The sequence below is a fragment of the Pleurodeles waltl genome, chromosome 9 (assembly GCF_031143425.1).
Source record: "Pleurodeles waltl isolate 20211129_DDA chromosome 9, aPleWal1.hap1.20221129, whole genome shotgun sequence".
Lineage (NCBI taxonomy): Eukaryota > Metazoa > Chordata > Amphibia > Caudata > Salamandridae > Pleurodeles > Pleurodeles waltl.
In genome coordinates this window covers 881,490,879-881,509,877 of record NC_090448.1, presented here as the reverse complement: position 1 = coordinate 881,509,877, position 18,999 = coordinate 881,490,879, and the positions used below count along the sequence as shown (strand labels likewise).

At 43.7% G+C, this 18,999-nt stretch overlaps 1 protein-coding gene across 5 annotated transcripts in view; it reads left to right on the top strand.

Moving 5' to 3' along the window:
• The window catches only part of ATXN3 (ataxin 3), a 237,313-nt gene extending 218,578 nt beyond the window's left edge, over nt 1–18,735 (top strand). For 3 of the 5 annotated variants that reach the window (XM_069208200.1, XM_069208198.1, XM_069208197.1), the window contains one exon: nt 17,010–18,735. In XM_069208200.1, coding sequence (XP_069064301.1) covers nt 17,010–17,063 — 54 coding nt within the window. In that variant the 3' untranslated portion in view covers nt 17,064–18,735. The remainder of the gene's footprint in view (nt 1–17,009) is intronic. The other 2 variants (XM_069208199.1, XM_069208201.1) reach the window with 2 other exon arrangements.
• Nucleotides 18,736–18,999: the final 264 nt, after the last annotated feature.

Sequence of the window (18,999 nt, the reverse complement as noted above, 5' to 3'; positions counted from 1 at the left end):
AAACAGACAACATGACCACCATGTATTTCCTAAACAAACAGGGAGGGACACATTTGTTCCAATTCTCCCTCCTAACTCAAAAACATTGGAAATGGGCAATACACAACCAAATTCACCTGGTAGCACAATACATTCCAGGGATACACAACCAATTGGCAGATGTTCTCAGCAGAAATCATCAACAAACACACGAGTGGGAGATTCACCCTCAAGTACTTCAAAAATACTTTCAACAATGGGGAACACCAGACATAGATTTGTTCGCCACCAGCAAAAATGCAAAATGCCAAAACTTCGCATCCAGACACCCACATCCCCTATCCAAGGGCAATGCTCTATGGATCAATTGGTCAGGGATATTTTCTTACGCTTTTCCCCACTCCCACTCATTCCATTTCTAGTCAACAAGTTGCTTCAAAACACACTCAATGTGATACTGATAGCACCAACGTGGGCACGACAACCGTGGTATACAACACTATTAGACCCGTCAGTAGCACCACACTCGAAACTCCCAAAAAGACTAGTCCTGCTAACACAAAACAAAGGGCAGATCAGGCACCCAAATCCCAACACACTCAATCTGGTGATATGGCTCCTGAGGTCATAGAATTTGGGTATTTACAACTACCATCAGAATGTATGGAAGTAATTAAGCAAGCAAGAAAACCCACTAATAGACAGTGCTATGCTAACAAATGGAAAAGATTTGTATATTACTGTCAATCTAAACAAATTGCCCCTCTTACAGCATCAGTACAAGATATTGTATGCTGTTTACTTCATTTACAGAAATCAAATTTAGCATTCTCTTCCATAAAAATACATCTTACTGCAATTTCCGCATATTTGCAAAATGTAGAGCACAGCTGTTTATTTAGAGTTCCTGTTATCAAAGCTTTTATGGAAGGCTTAAAACGCATCATTCCACCCAGAATACCTCCAGTTCCTTTGTGGAATTTAAATATAGTGCTTACGCAACTTATGGGCCCACCATTTGAACCTATGCACTCATGTCAAATGCAATTCTTAACATGGAAGGTTGCCTTCCTAGTCGCATGTACACAAACATAAAGTCGTACTACAAACTAACCCTAAATTTCTTCCTAAAGTAGTATCACCTTTTCATATCAATCAAACAGTGGAACTACCAGTCTTCTTCCCACAGCCAGATTCTGTGGCAGAAAGAGCTCTCCATACATTAGACATTAAAAGAGCACTAATGTACTATATAGATAGAACAAAACCATTCAGAAAAGCTGTTTGTGGCTTTTAAAAAACCCCATACTGGTAACCCCATTTCAAAACAAGGTTTAGCAAGATGGATAGTAAGATGCATCGAGACATGCTACGTTAAAGCCAAAAAAGCACATTCAACAAGGAAGAAAGGTGTAACAATGGCCTTCTTAGGAAACATACCAATGGCTGAAATATGTAAAACAGCTACTTGGTCAACACCACATACATTTACTAAACATTATTGTGTAGATGTTTTAGCAACACAGCAAGCCAGAGTAGGTCAAGCTGTACTTAGAACATTATTTCAAACAACTTCAACTCCTACAGGCTAACCACCGCTTTTATGGGAGGACTAACTGCTTTGTAGTCTAATCACAGCATGTGTATATGCAGCTACACATGACATTGAACATAAAATGTCACTTACCCAGTGTACATCGGTTCGTAGCATGTTCCGCTGCAGATTCACATGCACCCTCCCACCTCTCCGGCAGCCTGTAGTCATTTAAGTTAACAACACTTGTACATATGTAGATCTACATTTAACATTCCATTAACACGGACATCTCTTTTCTTTATACTCTATCACTCCTTCCTCACCCTCTGTGGGAAAACAATCTATCATGGAGTTGATGCCCATACGCAATGGAGCCTAAGAGGAGGAATCACTCCATCCTGTGACTTGAAAACACTTCTTTGAAGAAAAACAACTTGTAACACTCTGAGCCCAACACTAGATGGCAGAAGTATATGCACAGCATGTGAATCTGCAGCGGAACATGCCATGAACAGATGTACACTGGGTAAGTGACATGAGTGGGACAAAGTGGAGTGGGGTAGATTATTTCGGATTGGAGTGGGGCAGAGGGGAGTAGAGAAAATCATTTTAGAATGGAATGGGACAGATTGGAGTGGACCAGATTCTTATGGATTGGAATGGGGCAGATTGGAGTGGGGCAGATTGATTGGAGTGGAGTGGAGCAGATTGTTTGATTGGAGTGGGGCAGATTGTTTGATTGGAGTGGGGCCGGTTGTTTTGGATTGGAGTGGGGCCGGTTGTTTTGGATTGGAGTGGGGCCGGTTGTTTTGGATTGGAGTGGGGCCGGTTGTTTTGGATTGGAGTGGGGCCGGTTGTTTTGGATTGGAGTGGGGCCGGTTGTTTTGGATTGGAGTGGGGCCGGTTGTTTTGGATTGGAGTGGGGCCGGTTGTTTTGGATTGGAGTGGGGCCGGTTGTTTTGGATTGGAGTGGGGCCGGTTGTTTTGGATTGGAGTGGGGCCGGTTGTTTTGGATTGGAGTGGGGCCGGTTGTTTTGGATTGGAGTGGGGCCGGTTGTTTTGGATTGGAGTGGGGCCGGTTGTTTTGGATTGGAGTGGGGCCGGTTGTTTTGGATTGGAGTGGGGCCGGTTGTTTTGGATTGGAGTGGGGCCGGTTGTTTTGGATTGGAGTGGGGCCGGTTGTTTTGGATTGGAGTGGGGCCGGTTGTTTTGGATTGGAGTGGGGCCGGTTGTTTTGGATTGGAGTGGGGCCGGTTGTTTTGGATTGGAGTGGGGCCGGTTGTTTTGGATTGGAGTGGGGCCGGTTGTTTTGGATTGGAGTGGGGCCGGTTGTTTTGGATTGGAGTGGGGCCGGTTGTTTTGGATTGGAGGGAGGCCGGTTGTTTTGGATTGGAGGGAGGCCGGTTGTTTTGGATTGGAGGGAGGCCGGTTGTTTTGGATTGGAGGGAGGCCGGTTGTTTTGGATTGGAGGGAGGCCGGTTGTTTTGGATTGGAGGGAGGCCGGTTGTTTTGGATTGGAGGGGGGCCGGTTGTTTTGGATTGGAGTGGGGCCGGTTGTTTTGGATTGGAGTGGGGCCGGTTGTTTTGGATTGGAGTGGGGCCGGTTGTTTTGGATTGGAGTGGGGCCGGTTGTTTTGGATTGGAGTGGGGCCGGTTGTTTTGGATTGGAGTGGGGCCGGTTGTTTTGGATTGGAGTGGGGCCGGTTGTTTTGGATTGGAGTGGGGCCGGTTGTTTTGGATTGGAGTGGGGCCGGTTGTTTTGGATTGGAGTGGGGCCGGTTGTTTTGGATTGGAGTGGGGCCGGTTGTTTTGGATTGGAGTGGGGCCGGTTGTTTTGGATTGGAGTGGGGCCGGTTGTTTTGGATTGGAGTGGGGCCGGTTGTTTTGGATTGGAGTGGGGCCGGTTGTTTTGGATTGGAGTGGGGCCGGTTGTTTTGGATTGGAGTGGGGCCGGTTGTTTTGGATTGGAGGGAGGCCGGTTGTTTTGGATTGGAGGGAGGCCGGTTGTTTTGGATTGGAGGGAGGCCGGTTGTTTTGGATTGGAGGGAGGCCGGTTGTTTTGGATTGGAGGGAGGCCGGTTGTTTTGGATTGGAGGGAGGCCGGTTGTTTTGGATTGGAGGGAGGCCGGTTGTTTTGGATTGGAGGGAGGCCGGTTGTTTTGGATTGGAGGGAGGCCGGTTGTTTTGGATTGGAGGGAGGCCGATTGTTTTGGATTGGAGGGAGGCCGATTGTTTTGGATTGGAGGGAGGCCGATTGTTTTGGATTGGAGGGAGGCCGATTGTTTGGTTGGGGAGATTGGAGTGTGGTGGATTGAAGTGGATTTGGGTGAGTGGTTTGGTTTGGAGCGTATTGGAGTGGGGTGGATTGGACTGGTCTGGGGTCAACTGGATTGAGTGGGTGGATTGGATTGAGGGGTGGGTTGGGGTGTGGTGGATTGGAGTGGGGCATAATGGATTGGAAAGAGGTGGTTTGGGGAGTACTGCACGATTATGTGTTAAAGCATAATTTTTAGAAATTACACGTATGAAAGAAACCATGTTGCTTAGCAGTATTGAGAACAAGATAATACATTTTTGTGAACAGCACCGACCCAACAAAATATGAGTGCAAAGTGTAAAAAGAAGACCTGACAAAATAAAAAAAAAAAGTTAAATATAGAAAATAAAACTTTGCAATTTTGTTTGTCCTGCTGAGAATGTTTTTCCAGTCACACGCCTTCTGTTTGCAGGGCCCTACAAGTTAAAACAAGCATTTGCAATGCAAAAGGTCTTGCATTTTCTTGAGTTAGAGCTATTAGCATTGTAAATTCATAACTGGACTTTTCTTGCCACATAAATTGGTCAACCTTGCCTCACAATTTCATCTTTTCCTGCCATATAATTTCAGTGGCCCAGCATTTAACTAAAGCACTTCCTCTACCCTCCTTCCTCTATCTTAAAACATATTCAATTATCATATAAACCTTTATAAGAAATATACTTTTGGCATTAGAGTGTAATGCTCAAAACACTATAACAAAAATTTTATTTGGGACTGACTGGAGGGTGAAAGGAAAGAGGGAGTCAGGAGTAAAGCTAGAGAGGACAAGTGGCATAGTAACGGTGTCACGGGCCCTGGAGTAAGAAAGGAAAATGGTTGACTGGAATTTCGGTAGGAAAATACAGCAGTAATTAGAGTTGAGTGAGGTCCGTAGATCTCTGGGCCCCAGTGCCACTGCACCTTTTGCTCCGTTGATAACTAGGCCTCAGGAGAGAAAGTGGATGGGGCAATGGGGCAGAAATAGAGAAGTGAAAGGAATACAACAGACCAAAGGAACAAAGAGAAGGGGTCACAAAGAAATAAAAGAAAGAAGGGAAAGAAAGAACGAGAAAATGAACACACAACTAAGAGAAGAAATTGAGCCAATGTGTGAGACAAAGAAAAAAGGGAAGGAAGCTAGCGAACAAAAGATAAAGAGGAAAAAATTATGAAAGAACTGTGAAATAGAAAAATGAACATTAGAGAAAAAAGAGATGGTGAGAGACACAAGCAGGGATAGAGCCAGGACATGTATTTACTGACACATTTCCCACAGACACTGAATGGGAAAACCACTTTCACACTTCAGGTCCCGACAAGTAACTTGTGGCTTCCACATACAGACGAGAAAAAGAGGGATTTATTGTAAAACGTGAATTGCCCGATAAAGATAAGAAAAATACCAGAAAAGACACATACTGAGTCAAAAGAAAGATCAAATTACAAAAAGAACAAAGGGAAGAGAAAAAAAACAGTGAAAGAATGAATGCCTAATGAAAAGAGAGGAACGAAACAAGGAAAGAAATAACCACGTTTTTGCAAGTTTGAAAGAGGAGGTAGCAAGAGGAAGAGGGAAATTTAAAAAAGGAAAGGAGTAGAATAAACAGTTGAAAGAGGGAGCAAAACTGTTCACGTGTGGATTTTAAGAGCTGGGAAGAGAAATGTGGGGGAGAAATCATTGAGAGTAAACAGAGTAAAGGAAAAAATGGAGTGAGACAGATGAAACAGAACCTCCCAAATAAAGATGGCAGCTAAGAATAGATTTAATTGGGCTCCCTCAATTCCTCAAACGGAAGTCAGAGTGTGGAACAGCAGGAGGCGCATTAGCAGAATTGTATGTAAACCCTAATAGAGCAATATTGGGGTGCTTCAAATCAGGAATGGTGGGTATAGACAGAGCTGTGTCCCGGCCCAGTGCTTGAATAACAGAAAGGCAGCGGGTGAGTAATGAGAATCGGAGCACCTTGTAATTCCTGGTTTTAGAATAATGGGGCCCTGCATGTTAGGGTTGATGTCCACTGACAGCATTGTATGTGGGCTACAGTACTGGAATAGTAACAGTCACACAAAGTTAGAAGTGAGGTATGTTAATGGAGTTATGTATGGAACCTAGTATTGGTGTGCCAGTTTTGCTGAGTGTTAGCCTGGAGGTGCCCTGGGGAAGCTGCGAGTGGGGCCCAGCATGGGAGTGGCATTGCCTCTGAAACACAGAAGCGAGTGCTTGTGAGCCTTAGTACTGAGAAGAAATGTGCACTTAATGTTAGAATTGATGGATTCTGGCGGAGCTGTGGTGGTTCCCATCAATAGTGGCATTGGATGTTAGTCTTGATGTGCATTGGCTGAGCGATTTTTACTCTTTTGGGTCCAGTATTGGCTTGGCTGTGGGACTGAGCTGCTGTAATGGAACTGTATGTGAGCAGGGTCCCAGTATAGGAAAGGAAGTGACGTTGCTGGTGTAGAAATGAGGTGCACTGATGGAACTGCGCCCGGGATCCCAGTACTAAAATAGCAGAGTGTACTGACTGTAAGAAATTAGGTGCTCTGGCAGACCGCATGTGCGGGGTTCCTGGCACTGGCACGGATGAGGGCTTGCAGCATGTAAACTGAGGTGCACTGATAGAGCGCGGGCGAGATCTCAGTACTGGAACAGCAGTGTGTACTGACTGCAAGAACTGAGGTCCTCTGGTCGACAGTTTGTGTGGGGTTCTGGCATTGGTACAGATGAGGGCTTGGAGTGTATGTGTACTGAGGGGCACTGATGGAGCTGTGAGTGGGTATTTCAGTATGGAGCAGAAGAGGGCACTGTCTCTAAGGATTGCAGAGCACTGTTAGAGCTGGGTGCCTAGGCTCTAAGCAATTACAAGTGATCCTACAGGCAGGCACACTTGGTAAAGATAATCCAAACCAAGGAAGGATGGGAACCAGGCAGCTGAGAGAGGGTGCAGAGAGCACATAAAGACCAAATGTGACCAAGATAGCCTGATTTATAGCCGTGTTTACAGCTAAGCTCGAAGCATGAATGCTCTGCAAATGAAAAGGGAAACGTCCCTGGACCGGAGCAGGAAACAAAGTAAAAAAAAAAGTCCTCTACAGACCAGATAAAGAGGACAAAGTATAATTATACAGTAGTTGGGCTGTGCTCCCACACACAAGAAGGAGGGATAAAGAGACATGACTGACTACTAGCAAGCAAGGATTTTTAATTGATACTAAAACTAACAAATGAAACAGCTGGAAGCCCACAGAAGAAGTATACCTAAAAGTATACAAGCGATCATGTGCTTACGCTGCTTATGCTTGACTTAAAGTAGTACCTCAATCACGTCGGGAGCAGTATACAGACACTGATTAGGTTGAACTATTCAGTGCTTGGTCTTTGCTCCACAGACCCGATGCTTGGCCTGCAGTGACGAATTACAAGGCTTTAAAGAAGAATGCTACACAAGGCAACAAATGATAAGCAATGCGCGGGCTCCAATCTCTTGTTAGTTTACAAGAGTGTCTTGCAAGCGAGACGCATGCATAGCAAATGAAGTGGTAGGCTATACCCTAAAAGGGGAATTACATAGCAACCATAGAGCTGAAAGACACCTACTTGCACATCCCTATAAATCACAATCACAAAAGGTTCTTGCGGTTTGTAGTTAACAAGACTCATTACCAATTCAAAGTGCTGACTTTTTAAATAAAGTCTTTACCAAGAGTATTTACAAAATGCCTAGCAGCAGTGGCAGCATACTTACGAAGACATGGGATACACGTTTACCCTTACCTAGACCACTGGCGGGTAAGAGCAAGTTCATTAAGCAAATGCAAAACAGACATACAAAAGGAAATGCCAACACTGTTCAGTCTAGGATTCTCAATAAATAATGAAAAATCATCAACAAAACCAGAGAAAGAAAAGCTCTCAAGGGGCAAGAATCAACTCAATAGGGGCAATATCTATGCATGCAATAACAGGGTAGTGTCAATACTTCACAAAACCCACCTTTACCAGATGGGACAGTCTCTAACAGCAAGGACAGCAGGTAATATTCTGGAGAAGATGGTCTCATGCATCCCTCTCATTCCATATACAAGACTACATATGAAATCAATTCAGGAATGGTTACAAAAGCAATTGTCACAAGCTATAGGGATTTAGGAAGATCTAGTGGTTTTCATGCAAAAAGTTCAGGAGGAAATGGCGTGGTGGAACAGGACGTATTTAACAGCAGGAAGACCATTTACACAGTCAACTCCTACAATAACCATTACCTCAGACGCCTCACGCATGGGTTAAGGAGCACATATGGGCTCGCTCAGTATCAAAATGTTATGGATGGAACAAGATGAAGTACTCTATATCAATGTCCTGGAACTGAAAACTGTGTTCCTAGCCTTAAAAGCATTTCAGAAAGAGCTGTTGTGGGGGGCAGGGGGGAGGGGAAGTCTCTATTAATCCAAACAGACAATACTACAGCAATATTTTTCGTCAGCAAACAGGGTGGCACCCACTCTTTTGTTCTATCAAAATTAGCGCAAGAGATCTGTAAGTGGGAAAAGCAGAGGGCAAACTTACCTGTCAGAAATTCATCTCACAGGGAAAGACAACGTCGAAGCGGGCAAACTAAGCAGGCAAGCATCATCTTCCCTCAACTTGGAACTCAGTCAAGCGGTACTCAAACAGATATTCAGATGTTGGGGTATACCAAATATAGATCTCTTCACAGAGCAGGCAAACTCAAAATGCCAACACCGCGTTCACACAGCCACTCCACCAATCATTTGGGAATGCCCTGTCGATAAGCTAGTCAGGAATATTTGCTTATTCTTTTCCCCCTAATTCCATTGTCACACAGAGTAATCAACAAATGCAAACAGGACAAGATGACACTAATTATTATTGCCCCTCAGTGGGCGAGACAGACGTACTCTGAACTAATAGAAATGGCGCAAGAAAACATCCAGAAATTGCCAAAACAGCAAGACCTTTATCACTGTAGGGGAGAGAGTTCTCCATCCAGTTTAGCAGCATGGCTCCTGAAGACTTAGAATTTGGCCACCTAGACTTACTAGGAAATACAATGGCAGCCAGCCACAATAAGATGCTATATGGGCAAGTAGGAATGATACTCCTTTTGGTGTCAAAGGATGGGCCTATTACATCAAAATACTAGAGACAATACAGTGCCTAAATATCTTACACATCTTCTAGATTGCACATTAACATAAGCTCACTTAAAGATATATTTCACAGCTGTTGTGGCCTACACAAGAAGTCACTTAGAAAGAAGTTTATTTACGTCACCAGTAATTAAAAGATTCTCCGAGGGAGCAAAAAGTATATCACCACCCAGAATGGTGCCTGCTCCAACATGGAATTTAAACATGGTACTAACTCGTCTAATGAGGGAAACCCTTTGAATCTGTTCACAAGGCATTATTAAAAATTATCACAACAAAAACAGCCTTTCTAGTAGCAATGACATCACTTCACAGAGTGAGTGAAATACAAGCTCTCACTATTCAGGTACCTTACCTTCAAATCCACAATGACAGGATAGTCATGAGGACATATCCACACTTATCCCAGGTTGTCTCACACTTTCACATGAATCAGTCAATCTGAATTCCATGTTTTTTCAAGAACCCAAAAACCAAGTGGACAGAGCACTACACACAACGCAAAAAGAGCAAACATATAGTAAAAACAAAGTCAAGCGGGGAAACAAAACAACTATTTGTGTCCTTTGCTCACAATAACAAAGGTAAACCAGTAACAAAAGGTACAATTGCTAAATGGATCTCACAAATTAATACATTATGCCATTTACGTGCAGGAGTACCATTAGATTCCATACCAGAAGCACAATCAACACAGAAGAAAGGAGCGATCATAGCTTTTCTATCAAATATACCGCTGCAGAACCTTCTATCAATCAGGATTTATAAAGCGTGGCTGATCAACTGATAGGGTATCCAGGCGCTTGCAGGTCCCGGAAGCTTATTCGACAGCTTGGTCTTGAAAGCTATTCAGAATTCTGGAAGTGAAGTGATGGTCCCAGAGGTGTGTGGTGAGGCTGTTCCAGGTTTTTGCTGCAACATGAGAGTAGGAGCATCCTCCACTTCTGCTTCGGTAGATGCAGGGTGTATGGGCAAGTGAAAGGAAAGCAGGGCATAATCTTCTTGACGGTTAGTGAACGTTCAGGTGGTGGTTAGTGTACGTGGGTCTTTGGTTGTGTAGAGCATTGTGTGCATGGGTCAGCAGCTTGTATTGGCATCTCCTCCGTATGGGGAGCCAGTGGAGTTGCCTGAGTTGGGGTGTGATTGTATTGTAATTGTAATCGTATTTATATAGCGCTTACTATCCCTGACGAGGCGTCGAAGCGCTTTTCGATGAGTAGCACGCTACTCCGGAACCCAACAAGAATTAGTGATGGATTAGTATCATTTAATAATGAGTACAGTTTTAGTATTATTATGAGTTAATTTGAGCCGCGGATATGAGAGTTTGTTAGTTAGATTGACTGGAGTAATGGAGGGGTGGAGGAGGAAAGAAATCCAGAAGTGTTAATTGGGAGTATATCCTTAATTTACTCAATCCAAAGACTTGGGATGAATAAAGGGGGGCGGAGGGGGGAAGAGTATGTGGAAGGGTTAGGGAGAGCATAGTAGCAGGGTGAGATGAATGCAGGAGAATTTAGTAGGGTTGTGTGGGAGGTCACAGAGGTAGAGTGAGGTTTGGTGAGTTAGATGTGGAGGTGGAGGGAAGAGTTTAGGCAGAGATATTTAGGAGATTAAAGTGGTCGAAGGGATTTGGGATGAGTCAGAGTGAGGATGGAGGATAGTTTGATAGAGACATGATATAAGAGTGATGAAAAATGAGAGCAGAAATTCATAGATATCTAGTATAACAACCCAAAAACCAGGAGCCATGCAATGATCCACAAACATGCCAAGCACAGAAACAACATATACACATACATACACATATATATATATATATATATATATATATATATATATATATATATTTATTTATACACACACACATGAATACACACACACATGCACATACAATACATAATTAGAATCATGGGTAAAAAATACTTAGACAGGTTTAAAAAGAGTGTGTGTGTGTATTTTATTGTTATGACAGTAGCAATACATATTTTCCAAAGAAACTATAAATAAATAGAAATATACACATAATCTGAAAAAATATTTATCCACATAGGCATATGCAGTTCATAGTTGTTTGAAAAAGGTGGTTATGAAGGAAAGAGCCAACTCTTGAGTAGTTTTCTGAAAACAATAAAGTTATCTGTGGCTCTTATAGTTGGGGGTAATGAATTCCATAGTTTGGTTGCTTGGACGGAGAAGGATGTACCACCTACAGTCTTTTTCTTGTATGGTGGTGTTCTAAGGCGGATGTGGGTTCATCAGGGAAGACCGAGGATGAGTCTGGCTGTGGCGTTCTCCATGGTCTGAAGTCTCTGTAGGAGGTGCGCTGCGATTCCTACGTAGAGGGCATTGCCATAGTCCAGTCAGCTGGTGATGAGGGCCTGTGTTACAGTGCATTGTGTGGGTAGAGGTAGTCACTTGAAAATTTTACGAGGCGTGCGCAGTGATGAAGCAGGTGGAGGAGATGGTGTTAATCTATGATTTAATGGTGAGCTTTTTGTCAATGATGATTCCAAGGTTTCTGGCGTGGTCATAGGGAGTGGGTTTGGGTCCTAGGTCTGATGGCCACAAGGAGTCGTTCCACATTTGCATGGCGGTTACTTGATCATCAGCGCACATGTTTACACGACATTATTGCATTTATACTCAAATGAGCAAGGAAGCTCAAGTCAGACAAAGAGTGTTAAAACATTTAGTCACAAATTTAAGCTCATCTTCATCTCAACCACCTCAAGATTAAAATCTGCTACAAAATTGTTGTACAGCTTCTGAATCCAGAAAAGATTCACGCTACAAAACGAAATGGGTTCTTACCTATAGGAGTAGTTTTGCAGCTTGAAGAATTTTCTAGATTCACAGATGACCCACCCACCACCCCTAGAAGATGATGAGGAAAAAAATAAGAATTTGAATTTGGCGATCACAACCGGGAGCTTACAGGGAAGTCGAATGATGACAGAGGAGACTGGATAAGAACCCAAATGGTGGAGCTATTGACGCACAGCAACAACAAAAAGAAAGAAAGAAAGAAAAGAAAGACTACTGGTATATTGGCGCATTCCGATGGCGGAACAATGCACAGCGTGGGAATCCAGAAAATTCTTCAAGCTGCAAAAATACTCCTGCAGATAAGAAACCATTTTGTTACAGGGTAAGACCGATATTCAGGGCAAGGAGGTTTTGGTACAAACCAATAACATGACCACCATGTTTCACCAGCAAAAAACCGGCGGCACGTACTCTGCTCAACTGTTAGCATTAACTCAGCTAATTTGGCATTGAGTTATCCTCCTCCATATGCATCACCTGGCAGAGTACATTTCGGGGCAGACAACAAATTGACAAACCTGCTGAGCAGCATGCAGCAACAAGCCCATGAGTGCAAACTACACCCACAATTCCTACTCCGTTTCTTCCTTTGGAGGCAGAGAGGGTGTCCCTGACAGATCTCTTCACCACCTGCTAAAAATCAAAAAGCCCAGGCTTCGCCTCTAGGCTTCCACCCCCTCCCCAGTCCATAGGCAAAGATCTGTGGTTGAATTGGAGAGGGATCTTTGCATGCACTTGTCCTCCGTTTAATTTCCGATGTACATGGTAAGGGTATTGTGGCAAACATCCCTTACCCTCAATCCAGGTGTCCCCCACATGGGCCAGACAACCATGGTTCTCAACCCTTATAGAGTTGTCCATTGCCCTGCAGGAGAAGCTCCCTAATATGCCACACCATCTCTCACAGAACCAGGGCAGAGTCAAACAACATGACTCCCTGCAGTTAAACCTTGGTTTCTGACACCTGAGTTCCTAGAGTTCGGTTATCTCAACTTACCTCAGAAGTGCATGGACATATTGAAGGAAGTCAATAGGCCCACTACATGGAGTTGCTATTCTGATAAAATGTTTGTTCACTGATATAGCCTGAACTGCAGAAACACCCTTATGCCTATGGTACAAGACATCATTAGCAAAAGTCCTACATTTGCAAAAGTCAGCGCTAGCTTACAGCTCAATTCAACTGCACTTAGCTGCTATTGCTCCATATATGCAGAAGATGGAACACTCCTCACTCTTCAAGATCCCTGTTATTAAAGCTTTAATGGAGGACCTTAAGCGTGCCATCCCACCTATGGCGCTACCTGCCCCAATCAAGAACGTCTACATTGTCTTCACCACACTTCAAACTATTGCACTCTTGACATTTATGTTTCTTTCCTGTGAAGTCACCGTCTTAGTAGCCATAACATGCCTTAGGCGTATAACTGAGCCACAGACCCTCACACTACAAGAGTCTGTTTTTTCTTAGCCCACAATGACAGAGTTATCCTTAGAACCAACCCTAGTTCCTGTCTAAGACAACCCCCCTTCCCACCTTAATGAGACTCCTGGTCTCAATGCCTCTTTTCCTCAGCCTGACGCAGTAGCAGAGAAAGCCTGTCACACAGTTAGTGCCAAGTGTGATCCTATGTATTACATACAGGACCAAGTGCTTCTGTTAAACAAAACAGCTTTATGTTTCCTTTGTTCATCCTCATAAACGTCATCCTATATCTAAGGCAGGTATAGCCAGGTGGCTCGTTAAATTTATCCAGACCTGTTCCTTAAAGCCAAAATGACCCTACCTTCTCTCCCCAGGCCTCGCTGCACCTCACCAGTTCGCTACTGTGTCCTTTTTTGGAAACATACCAATAAATGGCATCTGTAACGCTACCATGTTGTCTGCACCACACACATTCACAAAGCATTACTGCATGGACATTCTTGCAAGGCAACAGACTAGAGTGGATCAAACTGTCTAAAGGACTCTATTTAAGGTCTCTGCAGCCACCACAGGCTACCCACCGCTTAAGGGATGTAGGAAGCTGGCCCTTTATGTGGTATGTGAATATTGTGTAAAGGGTCAAGGGTTCCCAGTGAGTGGACAGGGATTGCTATGCAATCCAAAAATGCTCCATTTAAGGATAGTGTGGTCAAGCAGCCTTAGTCTTAACACAGAGGAGTGCAAGATATCTATAAACACACACAATAGTCACTAAATGAGACACATGACTCAAATAGGAGATCCACACCAATTTATAAAAATTGCAGGTATCTTTACATATGTTTAGGCATCAGAAATAAATCTTTTAGATAAGTATATTTTTAAATAGGAATTCTTCTCACTTTATAAAGTGGACACAGTGCAATTTCTGAATTCTGCAATGTTATTCTATGGGAGGAAAAACAAGTTCTGCAGTCAGGTACTGTAGGACTACTTATGTGATCAGTCTCCGAGACTTAAAGTGAGTCTTGGGCAAGGGTCAAGACCACACCAACAGGTCACTCCGAGCGGCACTGGAGTGTCCGGGTGCGGAGGTCCTCTTCTCCCCAGGTCAGGGGCGGCGGGTGCATGTATCCTTTGGCGTCAGGCTTCTGTGTCTGGGAGCACTCGCGGTTGAGGGGTCCAGTGGTCTGAGGCTGCAGGCGTTGCCTGGGAGTCTAGGATGAGTAAAACCACAGTGGACTCGAGCTCAGGAGACGTGAGGGATTTAGTTGACACCAAGGGCCCACTTCAACTCAGGCCGGAGGCGATGGTGCAGTGGTTGTTTTAGGTGTCGTGTTTCCCCTCACAACACAGGCCGCGGGAGGGGGGGGGGGCCTGCAGGCAGAGGCTTTAGGTGACTTCGGGGAAGCCCAGGAGGGGTGAACCCACAGTGGACTCAGACGCTGGGGAACCTTGTTTGCACCGGTGGTCCACTTCACCTTGTCGGAGATGGCGGGTGCAGTGGTGACTTCAGGTGTTGTGTTTTGGCAGTTCCAGAGGTCTCGGAGTCCCTTCTTTGAAGGTTTTTGGAGAACAGGTCTGCTGTTCCCGGGAGGTCTTGAGTCTTTACTGAAGGCAGGCAGTCCTCCCAGGTTTCTGGAGTCACAGCTGCAGGACGAGCCGACTTTGGTGCAGATTTCGACGAGGCATGCAGCCCGGTTGGTACAGCGTTTGCTGCTTCTTTTCTCCTATTTTGCTCTTGTGGCTCTTCTGTGTCCTTTGTCTTTTTAGGCTGTCATGATACTGAATTCAGGGGTCTTTGGGTGTGAAGGGTAGTAGCCAATGGGCTACTGACTCTTGGGGTCACTACATAGCCTATATGACCACTTTTGGTGGGAAGCGGGCATAACCCTGTCCCAGAATTCCTACGTATGCCATCACCAAGATGTCTACTTCTGAAAAATCGTGTCCACCTCGCAGTAGTCCACCTTATGGGTGATACACGCCCACCTGACTAGCTAATTTTCCTGCCTGTCCATGTGCCAAATGGACTCTGGAAAGGGGGGGGGGTGGCTTCCTCTCCTGTGAAGGGACCCAGATTCACATATCAAAGGTGGCAGCCCTTTGAGGCTTCCCAACTTAGGAAGGCTAATGAGCAGGTCATCCTGTAGAAGGGAGTGTTACACCCTCTTCCCGGATAGGCTTTTGTTCTGGACCTCCTGAGAACAGAGGGCTCTCACTTAGTGTTCCAGAATGGTGTCTCTGGTGGTAGGCTGGCAGAAACTGGTCAGCAGCACACCAGAGGCTGGTAGGGTTTCATTGGGGACCTCGACGGTGCCTGCTGGGTGCATGTATTGGTGAATCCAACACCAACATCAGTGTGGGTTCACCAATATGAGATGTTTCATATCAAACATCCCCTTCTTCAGTGAAGCCATCATGTGGCTGGGGATCTCGTATTGACCAGTGTCCAGCACATGCATTTAAAATGGCGTCCCTGGCCTCTAACTATGTCTGAGAATTGACAGACATAGCAGGGACATACCTGCTTGTGCAGATATGCCTCACATGTAATATGGTTCACCCGGCTGTAAGGCCTGCTTGAGGGGTGGCTTACATATATTGCATACAGTGGTAGGGGACATGGCACTCAGGCTGTATGCCGTGCCCTGTTTTCAGTTTTGTCTGCACCAAGACACGCAGCCTGCAGTGGTAGTCTGCCATGTGGTAAGGGGGCCCTTATGATGGCACAATTGATGCTGCAGCCCTTAGGGACCCTCTTTAGTACCCCACACCCTAGGGACCAAGGGTACCATTTACTGGGGAGCTAGATGGGGTGGCAATTGGGGAAACAACTGTGCAGTTTTGGGAAAGTGATCTGGCACTGGGAACATGGTTAGCAGGAACCCATTGCACTTTCAGTCGAAATCACATTAGATACCAGGCAAAAAGTTTGGGGGGGGGGGGGGGTGGAGAGGGGGAACCATGTCAAAAACAGGCTCTTTCCGACAGAGGAGTACTGTTTTGCAGTCTATGCAGAGCATGTGGATTAACAACCACATGCGCTCCAAACTGATTGTTACCCCGTAGGATCTGTTCATTGCAAGTAGTGCTGTAGATTCACATGCGCCCACTCACATCCCTGGAAGCCATATATCTTCAACTTCCATAATTAGTTTATATAACAGTCATACTGTCCTGCTCCATACATACTCTCACCTGCTGTATGGAAAACAGTCTGACAATGGAGTTGGTGCCCATGCACGTTCACCACTAGAGGGTGAGTCACCGAGACCTCGTGGTTTGAAAGATTTCTTCGAAGACAAACAATCTGCAACAGTTTGAGCCCAACACCTGATGGAAGGAGTATGCAGAGCATGTAAATCTACAGAATTACATACTACAAACAGATGCTTACAGGGTTAGTAACATAATCCTTTCACCTTATCATAGAGAATTTATGCTTCATCTCATTTTCTATTTGATATCATTTAATTCTGCCTCTATAAAACATCTATTTTATTAATAGCCACTCACTTGTAGATACATGGTTTTGTGGTGAAAATCATATATACCTAAAGGATATGGCTGAGGAAACAACATCAACCATTTAATGAAATCTATTATCTGGAAAACAAATTACAGCGTATAGAATGTTTAGAAGAGCAATGCAGTATATTGGTTTAATTTTTTTTAGGTGAGATGTCAAAAATGTCTAGTCCAAAATAATTTTTCTTCATATAGTGGGTTTGTAAGTAATCCTGACTCTTATTTTCTTCTTTAATAAGGAGCATGTACAAGTAAAGAAAACGAGAAGCAAGAAGACACCATATTGCCCATGAAATCTGGCCAAGACACCTCAAAGATCGAGGACAAATGATAAAAGAACTGTATTTTTTCCTAGTAAACCGTCGTTGTTAGCATTATGCTGTTTCTGTGTAACCAGAGAGCACAGGTGTTCCAAGTGTATATTTTAAAACTGAATTTACAGACATTTGTTTTTTCAAATGCTTTTATGAATGTCTTCTTAACTGTCCGAATGTTACTACCTTTGTTTTGCTCGGAAGTAGCTTTCACGTTAGCACCTTAAGGATTTTTTTTTTTATCTTGCGAGTTTTTGTTTCTAACGAGGGAACAAAGTAAAATGATTGATAATTCGTATAATCGTTGCTGGAGAGAGGTTGTGTTTTGATACTTGAGGTGAATGTTTCCAGTAGGTGATCGATGTCAGATTAATATATTGGAGTGAAATAAATCAACAATTAGTATTTGTTAATGGTGCTTTTCATCCTGTTTACATAAACATAATTCCGCAATATATTGTAATGGGTACAATATTGAAACTTTTCAATTTGATAAACTCTCTTCAAAAGAAAGTTTGAAGGACTGAATTCGTTAATCCTTTTTCACAGAGTGACCGATTTTTTAAGTAACTAAGCTTTATTTTTTTAAAGAAGCATCGCTGACTTTATCTATAAAATGAGGCACATTCGCAAAGAGCAGTTTTCCTTGTCGATCTTAGACTGGTTTTGATATTGTATAATTTTTGTTCCACCCGTTGCAGTGTTAATGCTGTCTATCTGTAAGTGCTCTGTTTGCTTTTGGAGGACATTTTTAATTTGTCCTTCAGAAACAAAGAGGTGTTGCCTGGTGTGCACCTGTCAGAAGAAACATGCTCCATTCCCACACCACGAATTAAGTCAGTGTGTTTGTATTACTAAACTTTTTCAACCTGTTGAGCTTTCGTATGTTACCTCCGTTAGTCTGCGCATTGTAGAATTAGTGAGCGAGAAAGAAACTTAATTTAATTTGAAGAGTTTAGGAGCTGGAAATGAAAATACCACTGAGTATGAATTATGCTGTTTTGGTTAAATGCTTGTGCATGAACTTAATTGAACACTGTAAATATTTTGATAACTGGGACACTAGGAGAATTCGAAATCTGCTACATGTACAAGATGTTGAATAATTTTACTAACACACACAGTCATGAAAATGTAGGTTTCCCAAACAGCTGAGCATGCGCCATTTCCCCATCCGTTATGATCAGGACCTTGGTATGATTTAAACGGCTTGGTTTATGCACATTTATCCCGGGCTGTTACCTGTGCCATGCATTCTGTTCTTTGTGGGATCTGGACGACGGTAGCAAAATCAACAAATGGATAACAATTCACCCGTTAACCCACTGAATATGCTTTGTCAGATCTAGATATTTCTACGACCGTGCCCGTTCCTATTATTTATTTCTGGGGGTAGGAACGGGCTTCAGTGCTGTTTTAACGAAATATCATTTATCTAATGGAAGAACAGATTGCTTTTTTATATTATGGTTTTTCTGTTTGTTTTATTGGGTTAGATAATCCTCTTTCAACCAACAGTGGAGCTAGCCACTGTATTTATTTGGTGTCGCTTGATTACTCTGGGGGAATTCTGTTCTGCATAATGGGATAAAAACAAAAACGTATGCTTGCCTCCCACCAACATTGAATAAATACTTAATACCATTTATAATTGCCTGTCCTTGTTTATATACAATGATTTTATTTATGGCGTGTGTATGAGTGTTTGTGTAATTGTGTCGTAGTGGGAGCTAAGCAAAGTTTATGACTTGCCTGTAAGAGCCGAGCACTAAAAAGGTCTTTTGGGGCAACAACTTCACTTCAAGGCTTTGGAAAGCTGTAACACCATGCCCCAGTATGCCTGACAGGCATTTGATGCTCCTGGAGATGCACCATGTTGTTTTTAAATTTGCAACATCCGACCTCTACTCTAATA